Source organism: Pseudoliparis swirei, chromosome 2 (genome assembly GCF_029220125.1).
Source record: "Pseudoliparis swirei isolate HS2019 ecotype Mariana Trench chromosome 2, NWPU_hadal_v1, whole genome shotgun sequence".
NCBI lineage: Eukaryota > Metazoa > Chordata > Actinopteri > Perciformes > Liparidae > Pseudoliparis > Pseudoliparis swirei.
Genome location: NC_079389.1, coordinates 25,685,268 through 25,702,997, shown reverse-complemented (window position 1 = coordinate 25,702,997; position 17,730 = coordinate 25,685,268). Strand labels below are relative to the sequence as shown.

The following is a 17,730-nucleotide window of genomic DNA, read 5'->3' as shown; positions in this document are numbered from 1 at the left end:
TCCCCGCCCTAGTCGATGTGTCCTTGAGCAAGACACTTAACCCTGAGTTGCTCCCTGTAGCTGCGTCTACAGTGAATGAATGTAACAGTATTGTAAGTCGCTTTGGATAAAAGTGTCAGCCAAATGACATGTAAAGTAAAAAAAAAAGTAAAGTATGTAAAGTGGGTAGCAGGTCTGTCTTTCAATCAGGGCACTGAACCCTGAGCTGCTCCCTGTAGCTGCTCCCTGTAGCTGCTCTACGGTGTCTGAATGTAACAGGTTGTGAGCTTTGGATAAAAACTTCAGCTAAATGACGTGTGATGTCATGTAATGTAATGTCATGTGATGTGATGTAATGTGATGTCATGTGATGTAATGTGATGTAATGTAATGTGATGTGATGTAATGTGATGTCATGTGATGTAATGTGATGTAATGTCATGTCATGTAATGTCATGTGATGTAATGTCATGTAATGTAATGTCATGTGATGTAATGTAATGTCATGTAATGTGATGTAATGTGATGCCATGTGATGTAATGTCATGTGATGTAATGTAATGTGATGTGATGTGATGTAATGTGATGTCATGTGATGTGATGTGATGTAATATCATGTAATGTAATGTGATGTAATGTGATGTGATGTCATGTGATGTAATGTGATGTGATGTGATGTAATGTGATGTGATGTAATGTGATGTAATGTGATGTAATGTGATGTGATGTAATGTGATGTGATGTGATGTGATGTGATGTAATGTGATGTAATGTGATGTAATGTAATGTGATGTGATGTAATGTGATGTAATGTGATGTGATGTAATGTAATGTGATGTCATGTGATGTGATGTGATGTCATGTGATGTAATGTGATGTGATGTGATGCCATGTGATGTGATGTGATGTAATGTGATGTCATGTGATGTGATGTCATGTGATGTAATGTCATGTGATGTAATGTAATGTGATGTAATGTGATGTGATGTCATGTGATGTAATGTGATGTGATGTAATGTAATGTCATGTGATGTAATGTAATGTAATGTGATGTAATGTGATGTCATGTGATGTAATGTGATGTGATGTGATGTGATGTGTAATGTAATGTGATGTCATGTGATGTGATGTCATGTAATGTGATGTAATGTGATGCCATGTGATGTGATGTGATGTAATGTCATGTGATGTAATGTGATGTCATGTGATGTCATGTGATGTGATGTAATGTCATGTAATGTAATGTGATGTAATGTGATGTGATGTAATGTGATGTCATGTGATGTGATGTCATGTAATGTGATGTAATGTGATGCCATGTGATGTGATGTGATGTCATGTGATGTCATGTGATGTCATGTGATGTAATGTAATGTAATGTGATGTAATGTGATGTAATGTGATGTCATGTGATGTAATGTGATGTAATGTGATGCCATGTGATGTGATGTGATGTAATGTCATGTGATGTAATGTAATGTAATGTGATGTCATGTGATGTGATGTAATGTAATGTAATGTGATGTCATGTGATGTGATGTGATGTAATATCATGTAATGTAATGTGATGTAATGTGATGTAATGTGATGTGATGTGATGTCATGTAATGTCATGTGATGTAATGTGATGTAATGTGATGTGATGTCATGTAATGTAATGTGATGATAACGTGTCCACGTCAAAGTTCCAGTGGGGTTGAAGACACAACTCTTCTTCCTGAAACCTCTTATGACCTCTGACCTCGGATGAGCAGTCTCTCTATCTCTGACATCACATGTAACCTCAATGAGAAACGATGCGTTCAGGGCCCGTCGGACACTGTGAAGCTACTTCATCACGTCCACGTGTTGTTTTTATGGAACTTGGACCAGCAGAACCAAGTTCTGGGTCACAGGTCCATCAGCTCCTCCTGGATCCGGGTCACAGGTCCATCAGGGCCGTGGTCTCGGGGTGCAGAGCCCTCTTGCCCCTCACCGGCATCCGGTACCTGACCTCTTTCCAGAAGCTGGAGGTGGGGCAGAGGGCGTGGCCTGCTCCTGGCTCCGCCCCTCTGCAGCAGCGCCGCGGGCTCCTCCACCAGCGCACGGCGCCCTGCGTCCTCCTCAGGTGACGCAGCGCCTCGGGGAAGAGAGCCAGCTGGGCCGGGGAGACCCTCTCCATCTCCACCAGGATCACCTGGAGGAGGAGTCATCATGAGGTGATGATGTCATCAAACATGTTCAGCTTCAGCTCAGAGACCGGCTCATTGGCTCCTCCCACTCATCCTCCTTTTGTTAAACCTATGCTCATGTTGTTTTTCCTTGTTGTTTGTCGTGCCTGTGTGTGTGTGTGTGTGTGACTGTGTGCGTGACTGTTTGTGTGTTACTGTGTGTGTGTGTGTGTGACTGTGTGTGTGTGTGTGACTGTGTGTGTGTGACTGTGTGTGTGTGTGTGTGACTGTGTGTGTGACTGTGTGTTCAAGATTCAAGATTCAAGATGTTTTATTTGTCACATACACACACAGGGTGTGCAGTGAAATGAAAGTGGCAATGCTCAGCAGGAATGTGCAAGGGCAACAAGTACACACTATTTACAATAAAAAACAACACAATATTTACAGTAAGTGTGTGTGTGTGTGTGTGTGTGTGCCTAAGAGGGGCAGTTGTGTGGGTCTATGTGGGGGTCCTGGTGAGGTCGGAGTTCACAGTCCTGATGGCCTGAGGAAAGAAACTCCGTCTCAGTCTCTCTGTTCTTGCAGCGTGACTACGGGCGCCTGCCTGACCGCAGCAGCTGAAACAGTCTGTTGTTGGGGTGGTGAGGATCCTTCATGATCCTGCCGGCTCTGGTTCTGCACCTCCTGGTGTACAAGTCCTGCAGGGTGGGAGTGTAGTTCCAATAGTGCGTTCAGCCGAACGCACTACTCTCTGCAGAGCCTTCCTGTCCTGAGCGGAGCAGTTGCCAAACCAGGCTGTGATGCTTCCTGTCAGGACGCTCTCTACAGCTCCAGAGTAGAAGGACTGAAGGATCCTCTGGGAAACTTTAAATTTCCTCAGCTGCCTGAGGTGGTAGAGGCGCTGCCTTGCCTTTCTCACCAGAGTGTCTGTGTTCGTTGACCATGTCAGATCCTCGGTGATGTGGACTCCCAGGTATTTATACCGCTCACCCTCTCCACAGTAGTCCCGTTAATCCCCAGTGGTGAGTCGTCCTCTGTTGTTGTACCCTCCTAAAGTCCACAATCAGCTCCTTAGTTTTGGTGACATTCATGATGAGGCTGTTGTCCTGGCACCAGAGTGACAGATCAGCAACTTCCTCCAGGTAGGCCTTCTCGTAGTCGGAGATCAGGCCCACCACCACTGTGTCATCCGCAAACTTGATGATGGTGTTGAGCTGAACCTGGCCACACAGTCATGTGTGTACAGGAGTACAGTAGGGGGCTGAGGACGCAACCCTGGGGGATCCTGTGTTCAGGGTGAGGGATTTGGAGGTGTGTCTGCCCACCTGACCACCTGTGGCCTGGCGGTCAGGAAGTCCAGGATCCAAGCACACAGGGGTGTTCAGTCCCAGCTCAATCAGCTTGCCGGCCAGTCTGGAGGGACTATGGTGTTGAAAGCTGAACTATAATCAATGAACAGCAGTCTCACATAGCCCCTCTGGCTGTCCAGATGAGAGTGTGGTGTGCAGTACCTGGGAGACAGCATCATCTGTGGATCTGTTTGGGCGATAAGCAAACTGCAGCGGGTCCATGGAGGAAGGAGGAAGGCGCAGATGTAGTCCTTTATCAGCCTCTCAAAGCATTTCATGACCACCGAGGTGAGGGCCACGGTCGGTAGTCATTCATACATGCTGGAGAAGCATTCTTGGGCACAGGGACAATAGTGGATCTCTTGAAGCAGGCGGGGACCACGGACTCAGCCAGGAGAGGTTGAATATTGTGGTGATCACTGGAGGTAGCTGGTTAGCACAGGTCAACAGTCCTCGCCCAGATATGCCATCTGGACCTGCAGCTTGCCTGGTGTTCACCTCAACAGAGCCCTCCTCACACTGTGCTCGGTCACAGAGTGTGTGTTCATCCCAGCGGTAGAACTCACCTCGGCACGCTAAGTGTTGTTGTTAGCGGCGAGCTAGCGCTGTTGTTGCTAGCCTCAAACCGTGCATAAAATGAGTTCAGGTCGTCCGCTAGGGATCGTCGGCACTCACCATTGCGGGTCTGCTCTGGTAGTCTGTGATAGTCCGTAGCCCCTGCCATAGGCGCCTGGTGTCGCGCTGCTCCATCTGTGATTCCACTCTGTCTCGGTACCTCCTTTTGGCTTCCTTCACCGCCCTCCTCAGTCCATAGACCGCTGCCTTGTACTCGTCCATGTTGCGGATACAAGACCGGAGTTATAGGCAGCAATGCGGGCGTTCACAGCTTCACGGATGCATCTATCATCCCACGGCTTTTGAGTAGGAAAGACCCTAACTTTTACCGTGGGGTCGATGGTGTCCGCTAGGGTTGCTATGCGGCTCATTGCTACTTCCAAAACTCGCTGACGTCACTGGAACTGGATTGGATCATGTCCAGTCGGCGACACGCAGAGCGTCCTGTAGCTCAGCCTCTGATTGGTCAGACCACCGCTTCCGTTCCTCGTCACTACCGCTTCCCGCGATCTTTTGCGATTTACCGGAAGCAGAAAATGGCGGCATGGTCTGATTTGCGAGCGGAGAGAGACAGCCTTGTAGCCTCTCTTGAATGGCGTATAGCAGTGGTCCAACGTTCTTTCCTCTGGTAGCACGTAATGTGCTGGTGAAAGTTCGGCATGACTTTTTTAGGTTGCCCTATTAAAGTCCCCAGCCACCACCACAGCCGCGTTGGGATACTTGTTCTGATGCCGACATAACACATCATGTAGGTCCGATAGTGCTACGTCGGTGTCCGCTTGTGGTGGAATGTAGACGGCTGTGGTGATGACCGAGCTGAACTCCCGGGGAAGGTAGAATGGGCCGCATGAGATCGTCAGATGTTCCAGGTTCGTGAGCAGAACCAGAAAGAGTCTTAATGTTCTTGGGGTCGCACCACATGTTGTTAGTCATGAAGCAAACCCCTCCACCCTTAGATTTACCAGACTCTTCCGTTCTGTCTGCACGGAAAACAGAGAAGGACTCGGTTGGGCATATGACTCGATCCGGCACCAGCGGGTTCAGCCATGTTTCCGTCAGACAAAGATGTTACAATCCCTCATGTCCCGTTGGAATCTGATCCTGCCTAACATCATCCATCTTATTTTCCAGAGACTGGGCGTTAGCAAGAAGGATGCTGGGCAGAGGTGGGCGGTGGGCTTGATCTCTCAGTCTGTTCCGAATTCCGCTCCGTTTCCCTCGATGTTTCGTCGTCTCCCGTAGTAGCGGCTCCACTGTTGTTGATATGGTTCGTCTGATCTCTGCCGCCACGCTGGATCGATGGAAAAAGTGGACAAAACCCTTGTTTTATAAAGTTTATGTCCAAAAGTGTGCTGTGGTCGTATGTTGTTAGTGCCGATGTGTTTGTGGCAAAGAAAACATTAAAAATAAACACAAAAACTAAAAGAGCGCACAATCTCCGCGGAGCTACCTCGACGGCGTCTGGACACAGCCGCGCCATCATGGGCTACTGTGTGTGTGTGACTGTGTGTGTGTGTGTGTGTGACTGTGTGTGTGTGTGTGTGTGACTGTGTGTGTGTGTGTGTGTGTGTGACTGTGTGTGTGTGTGTGTGTGTGTGTGTGTGTGTGACTGTGTGTGTGACTGTGTGTGTGTGACTGTGTGTGTGTGTGACTGTGTGTGTGTGTGTGTGTGTGACTGTGTGTGTGACTGTGTGTGTGTGTGACTGTGTGTGTGTGACTGTGTGTGTGACTGTGTGTGTGTGTGACTGTGTGTGTGTGTGTGTGTGACTGTGTGTGTGTGTGTGTGACTGTGTGTAATAGACTGTGATTGTGTAAGTATGTGTGTGACTGTATGTGTGACTGTGTGTGTGTGTGTGACTGTGTGTGTGTGTGACTGTGTGTGTGACTGTGTGTGACTGTGTGTGTGTGTGACTGTGTGTGACTGTGTGTGTGACTGTGTGTGACTGTGTGTGTGACTGTGTGTGACTGTGTGTGTCTGTGTGTGTGACTGTGTGTGTGTGTGTGTGTGACTGTGTGTGTGACTGTGTGTGTGTGTGACTGTGTGTGTGACTGTGTGTGACTGTGTGTGTCTGTGTGTGTGACTGTGTGTGTGTGTGTGTGACTGTGTGTGACTGTGTGTGTGACTGTGTGTGTGTGTGTGACTGTGTGTGTGTGTGTGTGTGTGACTGTGTGTGTGACTGTGTGTGTGTGTGTGACTGTGTGTGTGTGTGTGTGACCTTGAGTGACCCCTCCAGCAGCGCTCGGTGCATGGCTGTCACACACTCCAGCTGCTGTCGGCTCTCTGGATAGACGTCCTCGCTGCTCTTGTTGTTGTTGCTCGTGTGTCTCCTGCTGGTGAAGGTGGAGGCGGTGTAGAGCAGCAGGAGGCGGCGGCTGGCCTGGATGTTCTCCTCCACCGAGTCCACGACGGCTTCAGGAGGAAACAGAGGAACTGTGGTTAGTCACGGCCAGCAGGGGGCGCTGTGGTTAGTCACGGCCAGCAGGGGGCGCTGTGGTTAGTCTCTGCCAGCAGGGGGCGCTGTGGTTAGTCACGGCCAGCAGGGGGCGCTGTGGTTAGTCACGGCCAGCACGAGAACACGAGCTCGAACTGCAGCTGGTAGTCGGTGCAGTTCCCTGGAATTTACCACAATGTCTTTAGAGATACATATACATAGATATATACACAGAATTAGTTTTGTACATGCATATATATATATTTATTTTAAAATGAAGGGTATTTACACTACCGTTCAAAAGTTTGGGGTCATCCAGACAATTTTGTGTCTTCTATGAAAACTCACTTTTATTTATCAAATGAATTGAAAATTGAATATAAAATATAGTCAAGACATTGACAAGGTTAGAAATAATTATTAATATTTGAAGTATTAATTTTGTTCTACAAACTTCAAGCTCAAAGGAAGGCCAGTTGTATAGCTTATATCACCAGCATAACTGTTTTCAGCTGTGCTAACATAATTGCGCTGGTTATTTCTAATCAGACATTAGTCTTCTAAAGGCGATAACACAATGTACCATCAGAACACTGGATTGATGGATGAAAAGGGCCTCTATACTAACCTCTGAGGAAGCACATCATGTTAGAAACCCAGGCCCGTTCCCACCTAGAAGAGTTATTTACCACATTAACAATGTAGAGAGGGTATTGTTGATTAATGTTATCTTTATTGAAAAAAACAGCTTTACTTTGAAAAATAAAGACATTTCTAAGTGATCCCAAACTTTTGAACGGTGGCGTATATATTTTTCAAAAAGAATTGCACACAAAAATATATATATATATATACATGTAAAAAACAAACAAATATATATATATATACACATAATTATTTTTTTACATTTTCTTTTTTTGCAATTTTCATATCATTTAAAAATATATATATGTATTTTTTTCTTTATATATATACATATTTAAATATAGACATACATACATGTGTTTTTAAAACATACATGTAATTCTTCTCGTTCTAAAAAGATGTTTTTAACGACCCGTAGTTTATGTTCTCTACTCTACTTCCTTTCTATATCTACAGCGAACTTCTCTTTTATATCATATGTATTATTATTATTATTATTATTATTATATATCCTTCATCCCTTTCTGTCTCATGTGGAACACACTGAGCTGCTTCGTTATGGATTCGTCTGCTGCGTCTCGTTCACATCTGCAGTTACAGCAGCGGCCACAGGGGGTCGGTCGAGAGCTCCAGACTGGAGTTACACAGAAGCGCGTGCACAGTCTGTTTCAGAGTCGTGTTTCTGTAGCTTTGGGCTCACCGTGTTTCAACCCTCCACAGATCCTCTGCAGGCCGAGGAGCAGCAGGAGGCGCATCAGTGCTGCCGGCCGGGCCATGGCTGAAACACCCAACAGCTGTTAGAGGAGCTGAAACACCCAACAGCTGTTAGAGGAGCTGAAACACCCAACAGCTGTTAGAGGAGCTGAAACACCCAACAGCTGTTAGAGGAGCTGAAACACCCAACAGCTGTTAGAGAGGAGCTGAAACACCCAACAGCTGTTAGAGAGGAGCTGAAACACCCAACATCTGTTAGAGGAGATTAAACACCCAACAGCTGTTAGAGAGGAGCTGAAACACGCAACAGCTGTTAGAGAGGAGCTGAAACACCCAGCAGCCTTTCGAGGCGTCTCTCCTCCACAGGAGGCTCTGTCCTCAGAGGGACGGACACTAGGGGGCGCTGCACTCTGTTATTCCATGAACACTTTGACACAGACAGTCTCCACACGCTTCACTCTGCAGTCGCTCTGCCATGTTTCTGGAGCAGAACTCAACCGTTCCTGTTGTCTAACAACAAGCACTTCAGATGGTGGATCGGGTTGGACCCGGTTCAGGAGGACCGGCGCTGATAGTCTGGGACCGGAGTCTGGGACCGGAGCATGGACGGATTAAGAAACCACGGGCCCCTGGGCCTGGACGTGTCAAGGCCCCCCGCCCCCACCCGCAAAAAAAACAAACATTTTTTTTTAAACATCGCTAACAAAACAGTCCGTATGGAACAACGATACCGGAGCTGAGCAGAATTATATGACCATGACATGAATGACTTCAGCCTGCAGCAGCCCGCAGGCGACGTAACAATAATATATCAATACAAAGTACAGCGGCACACGAGGTTTGGCTCAGGGGCCCTGAGCTCACGGGCCTTGGTGCCGTAGGTTTCGCGGTAACCAACCCTCAGTAATTTACGAAATTACGGCTGAATGATTTGTCGGAATATACACGGCTATAGCGCGTGATGTCATATCATCATATCAATACAAGTTAATAACATACTTCACGCGAGAGGCTCTGGCTCAGAGGGGCCCCTGAGCTCAAGGGGCCCTAATTGCTGACCAAGCTCGTTCGGTAATCCATCCCTCAGTAGGACTATTGGGGCCCTGTTGCAGCATGAATGACTTCCAGCCTAGCATATACCCGGCTATGGCGCGTAGTGTCCATATCATCATATTCATATCAATACAATGTTAATAACAGCTGACGTCACGGCTGGCGCCCTGGCCCAGGGGCCCCCTGAGCTCATGGGCCCTGGGCTGGGCCTTTAGTATTCCCGTTGGTTAATCCATCCCTGGACCGGAGTCTGGGACCGGAGTCTGGGACCGGAGTCTGGGACCGGTCCCGACGGGCCGGGGGGGCGTGGAGGAGCCGCTGGGCCAACGGCCGGCGTGAGTCACCTGGAGGAGCTCTGCCTCGCTGCCAGAGCCTGAAGGCATCACGCCGTGTGCCCCGCCCCCCCATGAGCCGCTCTTCTAGGAACTAAACTCATGCGGATTGTTTACCTCTGCAGAGCCACGAGTCCTCTCCTCCTATTGGCTCACGGCTGAGGGAGGGGCCAGGTCCAAGGTCCTGAACATGAGCTGATGAACAACATCAACAACAACAACATGTACAACAATAACATCAACAACAACACAGGGAGAAGCTCAGGTCGGTAAATCAACATACCCCCCCCCCCATGTGTAAAGCGAAGCGGCAGCACGCGCCACGTGATTGACCGCCCAGCTGGTCACATGACACCCTGAACGGTGCCGGTGTGGAGCTGGTGACGTCACAGACATACAAACGCACCACAGAAACGGGTTCGAGACCCAGAACTCACCCACAGGTCTGGTTCGGGTCTGGTTCGGGTCTGAGGACCTGGTCTCGGCTCAGACGGGTTCTCCACGGTCTTCTCGTTCCGCCATGTGGCCACTTCCTCCAGCTGCTTCCTAATGTTGGGCAACAGCTGGGAGGATCCTGCTGGTCACGTGACCCCACTGACTCCTCTGCTGGAGGCTCTTCCGGACCGGCGGCGGTTCTGGCTCGTCTCGTGGTTCACGTCATGTCACATCATTATTAAAAGAAAGAAATGTATTATAAGAATAAACTCGTGTAAAGATAAATGCAGCGTTGTGATGCCTCACTCTTCACCCCTCTGACGTCACGTGGAGACCTCTAGTGGCCACACAGGGAACCAACAGGTTGTTTTAATCCACACACAGAGCGTCACGTGAGACATTCAGAACACGTTACACACATTGTCATTTACATTATAGATGTATGACACACACACATACACATTTACACACACACACATACACGTTTCATGGTCCATGTTTCATATTTCATGGTCCATGTTCCATGGTCTATGTTTCATGGTCCATGTTTCATGGTCTATGTTTCATGGTCCATGTTCCATGGTCTGTTTCATGTTTCATGGTCCATGTTCCATGGTCCATGTTTCATGGTCCATGTTCCATGGTCCATGGTCTGTTTCATGTTTCATGGTCCATGTTCCATAGTCCATGTTTCATGGTCCATGTTCCATGGTCCATGTTCCATGTTCCATGGTCCATGTTCCATGTTTCATGGTCCATGTTCCATGGTCTGTTTCATGTTTCATGGTCCATGTTCCATGGTCCATGGTCCATGTTTCATGGTCCATGGTTCATGTTCCATGGTCCATGTTTCATGGTCCATGTTCCATGGTCCATGTTCCATGTTTCATGTTTCATGTTTCATGTTCCATGGTCCATGGTCCATGTTTCATGTATTCCAGCATGTTCCATGGTCCATGTTTCATGTTTCATGTTCCATGGTCCATGTTTCATGTTCCATGGTCCATGTTCCATGTTTCATGGTCCATGTTCCATGTTTCATGGTCCATGTTCCATGTTTCATGGTCCATGTTCCATGTTTCATGGTCCATGTTTCATGTTCCATGTTTCATGGTCCATGTTCCATGTTTCATGGTCCATGTTCCATGTTCCATGGTCCATGTTTCATGGTCCATGCTGTCCTTCCTCTCTGTTCTCTCGTAGTATTTTGTTAGATCAGGGACGACATGAATAAACCTGACCAGATCAGAATCCCATTTATTATTGGTACAGATAACAACAGACAAAAAATACAAATAAAACAAACAATACAAAATACATAATAGATAAATATGGTCAACAACAAACAATAACAATACTTTAGAACAACGCTATGAAATGTCTTCAAGTGAAGCTCTGAGGAGCCAGGAAGTACTCCGGGGTCTTCCTCCCTCGGGCCTTGAAGAGGAGGAAGAGGAAGAGGCACACCACGGACAGGAAGCAGGAAGCGGCCACCGCCGACACCTGCAGCCACGTGGAGGTGGAGCCTGGAGAGGAAGAGGAAGGGGAGAGGAACGGGAAGAAGAAATTTATGCGTAAAAGGAAACGGAAGAGGAATAGGAAGAGGGAGAGGAATGGGAAGAGGAAGAGGAATATGATTAGGAAGAGGTATAGGGAGAGGAAGGGGGAGAGGAAGAGGAAGGGGGAAGGGGAAGAGGAAGGTTAATGATGTGTTCAGGCTTCTCTTCTGGGCGGGGCCAGGAGGATTGACCTGGTGGACTTGCCGTAGTCGTCTACCACAGTGCAGTCATGATGGATTGGTGTGAGGCGTCATGTCCACATGGTCACAGACGATGACGTCATGGTCAATGTGCCTGACCTCTGGACGGAGCTGTGTGTGTCATGTATTCAGGGAGTTCAGTCAAGTGATCCTGTTGTTGTTGTTTACCTCCATGATGACAGACAGTTTCTCGTGTTTTAAATGAGTCAATGTTACCGCGTCTGTCGCTTGATGAGGTCATCACTTCCTGTTGGGCAGCCAATGGGCGCCACACTCACCCTGCAGCTGCAGCCTCGTGACCACTTCCTGTCGGCCGCCTGCGCTCTGAGCCACGCAGCTCAGCTGCGCCTGCTCGTCCTCTTCTGTCACCATGACGACCGCCAGCCTCGACTCGATGAGGCAGCCGCCGGACACGCTCATTACATATATATATATATATATTCATATTTATGTATATTTACCTCCTTCCCCCCTGCAGAGCCCGACCATGGAGGTAGGAGGACTCCACTGATTGGTTGTTGGCCAGCCATGTGACCACAGTGTCGTCCACCATGTGACATTCAGCCAGCACCGTGCAGGACAACTCCAGATCTGAACCTGGACACATGTTGTTGTTGTGATGGTTGATACACACATGTTGTTGTTGTTGTTGTTGATGGTTCTCACCGTGAGGACTTTCAAAGACGTCTCCATTCCGTGGTGAGAGGATCACAGGAGGTTTAATAACTGGAGACACGGAACATGAGTTATTAAGTTAAATAAAACATCAATGGGTTAATACATGAATACATAAATGCATAAGTAAATAAGTTAATTAATTAATTGATTAGTCTACTTATACATATCTGAATAAATAAGTAAACAAGTAAAATTTGGCTTATTGAAGTTCTATACAGAAAAAAACTCACCGAGGAAGTTGCTGAGCTCAGGGTCAGAGGTCACGGAGAGGTCAGCCACAGAGGTGGTGAGGGGGTCGTCACCTACACACACAACACAGACACACACACACACGTAGACCAGTGAAAACACATCCAGAGAAACAATGACATATTTCACACAACAATAATAATATTATCATTATTAACACAAATTAATGATAATACAACTAATAATATGAATACGGATAACAATGCTAATACATATGATGAGGATAATTACAATAATGATTTACATGCTGATCTCATGATGTTGATAATACTCTGTAATAATAATAATAACTTAATGAACTGGACTTATTCACATTTGAACAATAATAACAGCGGTAGTTACAGCGATGAGGCCAGCAGGGGGCAGCACGCACTGACGTCATCTCCATGAAGCATGACTCTGTCTCACAGTAACTTCGGACATGTTCAGCGGTACGGAGCTCCTTCATCTTCATCATCTTCACCTTCCACCTCCAGCGTGACGCTCCTGCTGACTTCGTACTGCCGTTCATCGATGTGCGCGCGCAGCCGACACGTGTACGCGCCCGCGTGCGCCCTCCGCACGGCGGGGATGAGGAGGCGGCCTCCGGCCTGCAGGAAGGAGCCCGCGGAAGAGGGGGGGAGGCCGGGATCCTGTGTGGGGGAGGGGCAACACACTGCGTCACTCTGTGACTCCTCCCCTTCCGGCTGACGACGTCACAGGATCTCACAAGTATTTCATATAAGGATTATATTTCCTCTAAAAATTACGATTTAGAAAACTAATTTTTTTAAAACATTTTGTAAAGAATGAACCATAAACTACTCTAATTATGCTATATAATACTAAACTATAAATTACCATTATAATACTATAAACTACAATTATAATATTATAAACTTCTACTATAATACTAAACTACAATTATAATAATAAAAACTAGTGTTATAATACTATTAACTACTATTATAATACTGTATAATACTATGAACTACTATTCTAACACTATGAACTACACTACCCATAATGCCCCTCACCTTGCTCCAGGTCAGCTCCGTGTGGTTGAAGTCTCGGACCAGCGGACACGGCAGGCGGAGGCGCTCTCCCACCACGACGCCCACCGGGTAGGAGAGCTGCTCCTTGTCCACGGAGCGGGACTCCAACACGCGGAGCCGGATGCTGCCGCTCACGCAGACGCTCTGCTTCCTGGAGGTCAACAAACCAATGACCCGCAACTTCTTGATGTTAAACTCAGACAAAACCGAAGTAATTTTAATCGGCCCTGAGCACCTCAGAGATCAATTATCTGGTGATGTGGATTCTGTAGACGGCATTGCCCTGGCATCCAACACCACTGTAAAGAATCTTGCCGTTATCTTTGATCGGGACTTGTCCTTTAACTCCCACGTAAAGCAAATCTCAAGGACTGCATTCTTTCATCTACGTAATATTTCAAAAATCAGGCACATCTTGTCTCAAAAAGATGCAGAAAAATTGGTTCACGCGTTCGTTACTTGAAGACTGGATTACTGCAACTCCTTATTATCAGGCTGCTCTAATAAATCTCTTAGGTCCTCCAGTTGATCCAGAATGCTGCAGCTCGTGTTCCACTAAAACTAAGAACAGAGATCACATCACTCCTGCACTAGCTGCTCTGCACTGGCTCCCAGTAAAATCAAGAATCACTTTTACAATTCTTCTCTTAACGTACAAAGCCTTGATTGGTGATACACCATCATATCTTAAGGAGCTTGTAGTACCATATTGCCCCACTAGAGAGCTACGCTCACTAAATGCGGGACTACTTGTAGTTCCTAGAGTCTTAAAAAGTAGAATGGGAGCCAGAGCCTTAAGTTATCAAGCTCCTCTTTTATGGAACCAGCTTCCAATTTCAGTCCGGGAGGCAGACACAGTCACCTCGTTTAAGAGTAGACTTAAGACCTTCCTCTTTGACAGAGCTTATAGTTAGGGCTGAATCAGGTTCACCTGGTCCAGCCCCTTGATATGCTGCTATAGGCTTATAGCTGGGGGACGTTTAGGATGCACTGGTACCTATCTCCTCTTTTTCTCTCCTTAAGGATGAATTTTCATCTCTCAATCACACGTTACTAACTCTGCTTTCTCCCCGGAGTCCTTGTGACTTCACGTCTCATGGGGTCGCCGGACCTATGAGACGGCATAGAATCTATCTGCCAGATGGATCATCGAGGTCTGGTCGTAAGGTGAATTCCTGCTCCTGACTACGCCACTGTCCTGTTGAGACTCCGCCCACTGTTGAGACTCCGCCCACTCCTCCTCCCCCAACGAGGATCGACTGTACTTCCTGGAGCAGTATACGGTTGGACAGCCTAAGGAACTCGTCCAAAGCTGCTTTCACATGAACGCCACCACTGGTTACCAGGAAGCAAAGCGCCTACTTAAATATCACTTTGGCGATGAATTCAAAATCATATCTGCATACGTCGAAAAGGCCTTGAACTGGAACCAAATATGCACAGATGATGGAAAAGCACTTCATAGCTACGCCCTCTATCTGAGGAGGCTGTGGCAATGCAGTTCAGGACCTGCCATACATGTCAGAGCTGGACTCACAATTCAACATGAAAGACTTGTTTTCAAACTTCCATTTAAACCCGAGAGGAAATGGAGATCTGCTGTATGTGACATCACTGAAAGAACACAGCAGAGACCTAAGTTCCATGATCTGGTTCTGTTTATGGAAAGGCAGGTCAGAATCATTCAAGATCTCGTCTTCGGGGATCTACAGGACCCAGCCGGTAAGCCACGAGTGGGAGAATATCCAGATGAGGGCGTGCAGTATCACGAGACCTAGCAGCAAGAAAAGCTTTATTCACGACTGTTGCTGGCCCCAAGACAGAAACCTACCAGAACACTAAGAGCTGGGAGAGGGCAGACAGGCCAGAGGGGCATCCGGACAGCCATGGGGCGCTTTCATCAAGCCTTGTGCTTTCTGTAAAGGAGATCATGTGATGGAAACATGTGAGCGGATTACAAAAGATTCCCTTACATGAGGAAAAGTCAGAGCTGCTGAAGAAAATGGACTCTGCTTTGCCTAACTTGATCAAAGGTCATATGAGTAAAGAATGCAAGAAACGTCTCACGTGTCGTTCCTGTGAGAAGAAACACCCCACTGTCTTGCATATATAGAGAACTTTTATTCCAGGAAACACCCGAGCCAGCAGCTAAGCAGGTTTCAGAAACCAGGAGCAACTACATGGCTAAAGTTTCATCGGCAGCACAAGTTAAGGCTATGGTGTCATCCAGCAGCACACACAGGGACAGAACCACAGACTACAAGCTAGCAGTAGTACCTGTAAAGATAAAGAGCCATAAAGGCAGCTGTCTGATAGAAACATACGCATTTCTAGACCCTGAAGCTTATCGTACCTTTGTCACCGAAAAAACTGATGGAGCAGTTGTCTGTCAGAGATCTTACTCCGAACAATGGGTCGCATGAAAGCCTGTGAGAAAACCCATGTGATAAGAGGACTGGAAGTATGCAGCCTGGATGGCAACAGCTTCGCCCATAGGGCTTCCAGAGTCTTCACATAAAGGCCATTCTGTCAGTCAAGCAGAACATTCCGATGGAAATGGACATAAAGGATCGGTCTTACCTAAAGGAGGTCCACTTGAGAACATCAGGGCAGAAGTAGGCGGCAGCTATTGATTGGTGCAAATGTCCCAAAGGCCCTGGAACCACTGAGAGTGATCAGTAGCCAAGGTGGGGGCCCTCGCAGTCTGACAAATGCCTAGGCTGGACTATAAGCAGGACCTCTCTGCAGTACTGCACCCTATGGATGGAGCATGGTCGGCCACAGATAACATCAATAGAATATCAGTGGCCAAGCTGGAAGAGCTCCTTATACAACAATACAACCAGGACTTCTCAGAGCATCTGGCCTACAATGAAAAGCAAGAACACTCATTTGAAGACAAGAAATTCACCTGCATGTGATGAACGAAAGCTCAGTCAAAAGGAAAGAAGGCCACTATGAACTTCGACTTCCGTTCCAAGTCAAGATAACATCAGCCTGCCAAACAACAGGAAGGTAGCGGAACAAAAGAGTATTAGGCCTTGCCGCAGATTCCAGAAAGATGAAGCCTTTCAGAAGAGACTAACAACAGCTTCATGAGTGATGTCTTGAGGAAAGGGCATGCAGAAAGAGTGCCGAGGAACAACTCCCGGGCAAGACGGAAGACTGTGGTTACATTTCCCACCATGGGTATGCTCACACAAAGAAAGAAGACAATCCGAACGTGGTATTCGATTGTACCTCTTCATTTTCTAAGGAACCTCCTAAATAGTGAGCTGCTGCAGGGTCCCGACCTTGAACGAACACCTTGCTGGGTTAGCCTCCTCCGATTCCGACAGGAACCAGTAGCGTGATGGAGACATGAAGGGAATGTTCCTATCAAGTAAGAATACCTAGAGATGATGTGGACTTTCTCAGATTCCTGTGGTGGCCAGATGGTGACACCAACCAACCGCTAGCAAGTACCGGATGACGGTGCATCTCTTTGAGCGGTCTCATCACGAAACTGTGCCAAAGCACTGAAACGGACAGCATTAATGAAGGAAGATGTAGTCCTGAGAGTAAATCAACGCTATTACGTCACAACTTCTATGAACGACTGCCTCAAATCCGTCCCAAAGCGAGAGCCAAGCAATCTGTCTGGTGAAAGACTCAGATCAGTATACCACAGGTGGTTAAAACTCATAAATGGACCAGTAACAGTCGAGCAGTCCTTGCCTCTGTTCCAAGCGGAGAAAGAGCAAAAGAGGTCAAAGATCTAGACCTCGACAAGACAAACTACCCATAAGGAGGAGCTCTTAACGTAGATGGGACATTAGGTCAAGCATTCTTCTTCTATCTTGAAACAACCATCAGTCACCCACATGAGAAGCATTTGTCCGTGTTGAACTCTGTACTCTACGATCTCTTGGGTTCATAGCACCAAAGTCATGCTGACAGGAAAGGAATTCTGCAGGACCTGTGCAAGCTAAACGCTGTGGATAGGATGAATCGATACCAACAGCTTACACAGAGAGATGGAAAGTGGCTGAAAGACCTGAACCTGATTTCTAGCCTTGCAGAATCAAGAGATGCCTTAGGCCAACAGATTCCAGTGACTAGGCACAGATGCCACTTCTGCAGTACAAGTGAGCTTGAGTTCGGGACAGTGAGCTATTTGAAACTGACCAGTGACAAAAGGACTGTCACATGGTGTTTGTGGTCGGGAGGCAAAAGAGTTGCACCTTTGAAGGTGGTGACAATCCCAAGGCTAGAGCTTGCCAGTGCAGTCCTGGCTGCTAGGATAGACAGGATGCTGGAAGAG

General features: G+C 47.3%; 3 protein-coding genes and 1 long non-coding RNA gene across 5 annotated transcripts in view; 1 reads left to right on the top strand and 3 right to left on the bottom strand.

Annotated features, from left to right (window-relative positions):
• Positions 1 to 1,083: 1,083 nt before the first annotated feature.
• LOC130203814 (interleukin-1 receptor-like 2) lies at positions 1,084 to 6,652 on the bottom strand. Its single transcript, XM_056430234.1, has 2 exons — positions 6,313 to 6,652; positions 1,084 to 2,155 (listed from the first exon to the last, which is right to left on the bottom strand). Exons 1-2 carry the CDS (start codon positions 6,343 to 6,345, stop codon positions 1,901 to 1,903), a joined length of 288 nt encoding a protein of 95 aa, XP_056286209.1. The 5' UTR covers positions 6,346 to 6,652; the 3' UTR covers positions 1,084 to 1,900.
• Positions 6,653 to 6,665: 13 nt separating this feature from the next.
• On the bottom strand, positions 6,666 to 9,838 carry LOC130203804 (uncharacterized). 2 transcript variants are annotated; one of them, XR_008833539.1, is made up of 4 exons: positions 9,710 to 9,838; positions 9,390 to 9,467; positions 7,874 to 7,979; positions 6,666 to 6,709 (listed from the first exon to the last, which is right to left on the bottom strand). It is a non-coding gene; the product is annotated as an uncharacterized LOC130203804 (long non-coding RNA). The 2 variants fall into 2 exon arrangements; XR_008833537.1 differs by having other exon boundaries at positions 7,874 to 7,951; positions 9,710 to 9,831.
• Positions 9,839 to 10,990: 1,152 nt separating this feature from the next.
• LOC130207865 (interleukin-1 receptor type 2) lies at positions 10,991 to 14,947 on the bottom strand. The gene is made up of 8 exons (XM_056436600.1): positions 14,937 to 14,947; positions 13,410 to 13,653; positions 12,857 to 13,025; positions 12,375 to 12,446; positions 12,133 to 12,192; positions 11,927 to 12,063; positions 11,745 to 11,889; positions 10,991 to 11,233 (listed from the first exon to the last, which is right to left on the bottom strand). Exons 1-8 carry the CDS (start codon positions 14,945 to 14,947, stop codon positions 11,091 to 11,093), a joined length of 981 nt encoding a protein of 326 aa, XP_056292575.1. The 3' UTR covers positions 10,991 to 11,090.
• Positions 14,948 to 15,071: 124 nt separating this feature from the next.
• Positions 15,072 to 17,730, top strand: part of LOC130207857 (RING finger protein 17-like) — a 20,267-nt gene continuing 17,608 nt past the window's right edge. The window contains exon 1 of the mRNA XM_056436588.1: positions 15,072 to 15,149. Within this exon, the coding sequence (XP_056292563.1) occupies positions 15,072 to 15,149 (78 nt within the window). The remainder of the gene's footprint in view (positions 15,150 to 17,730) is intronic.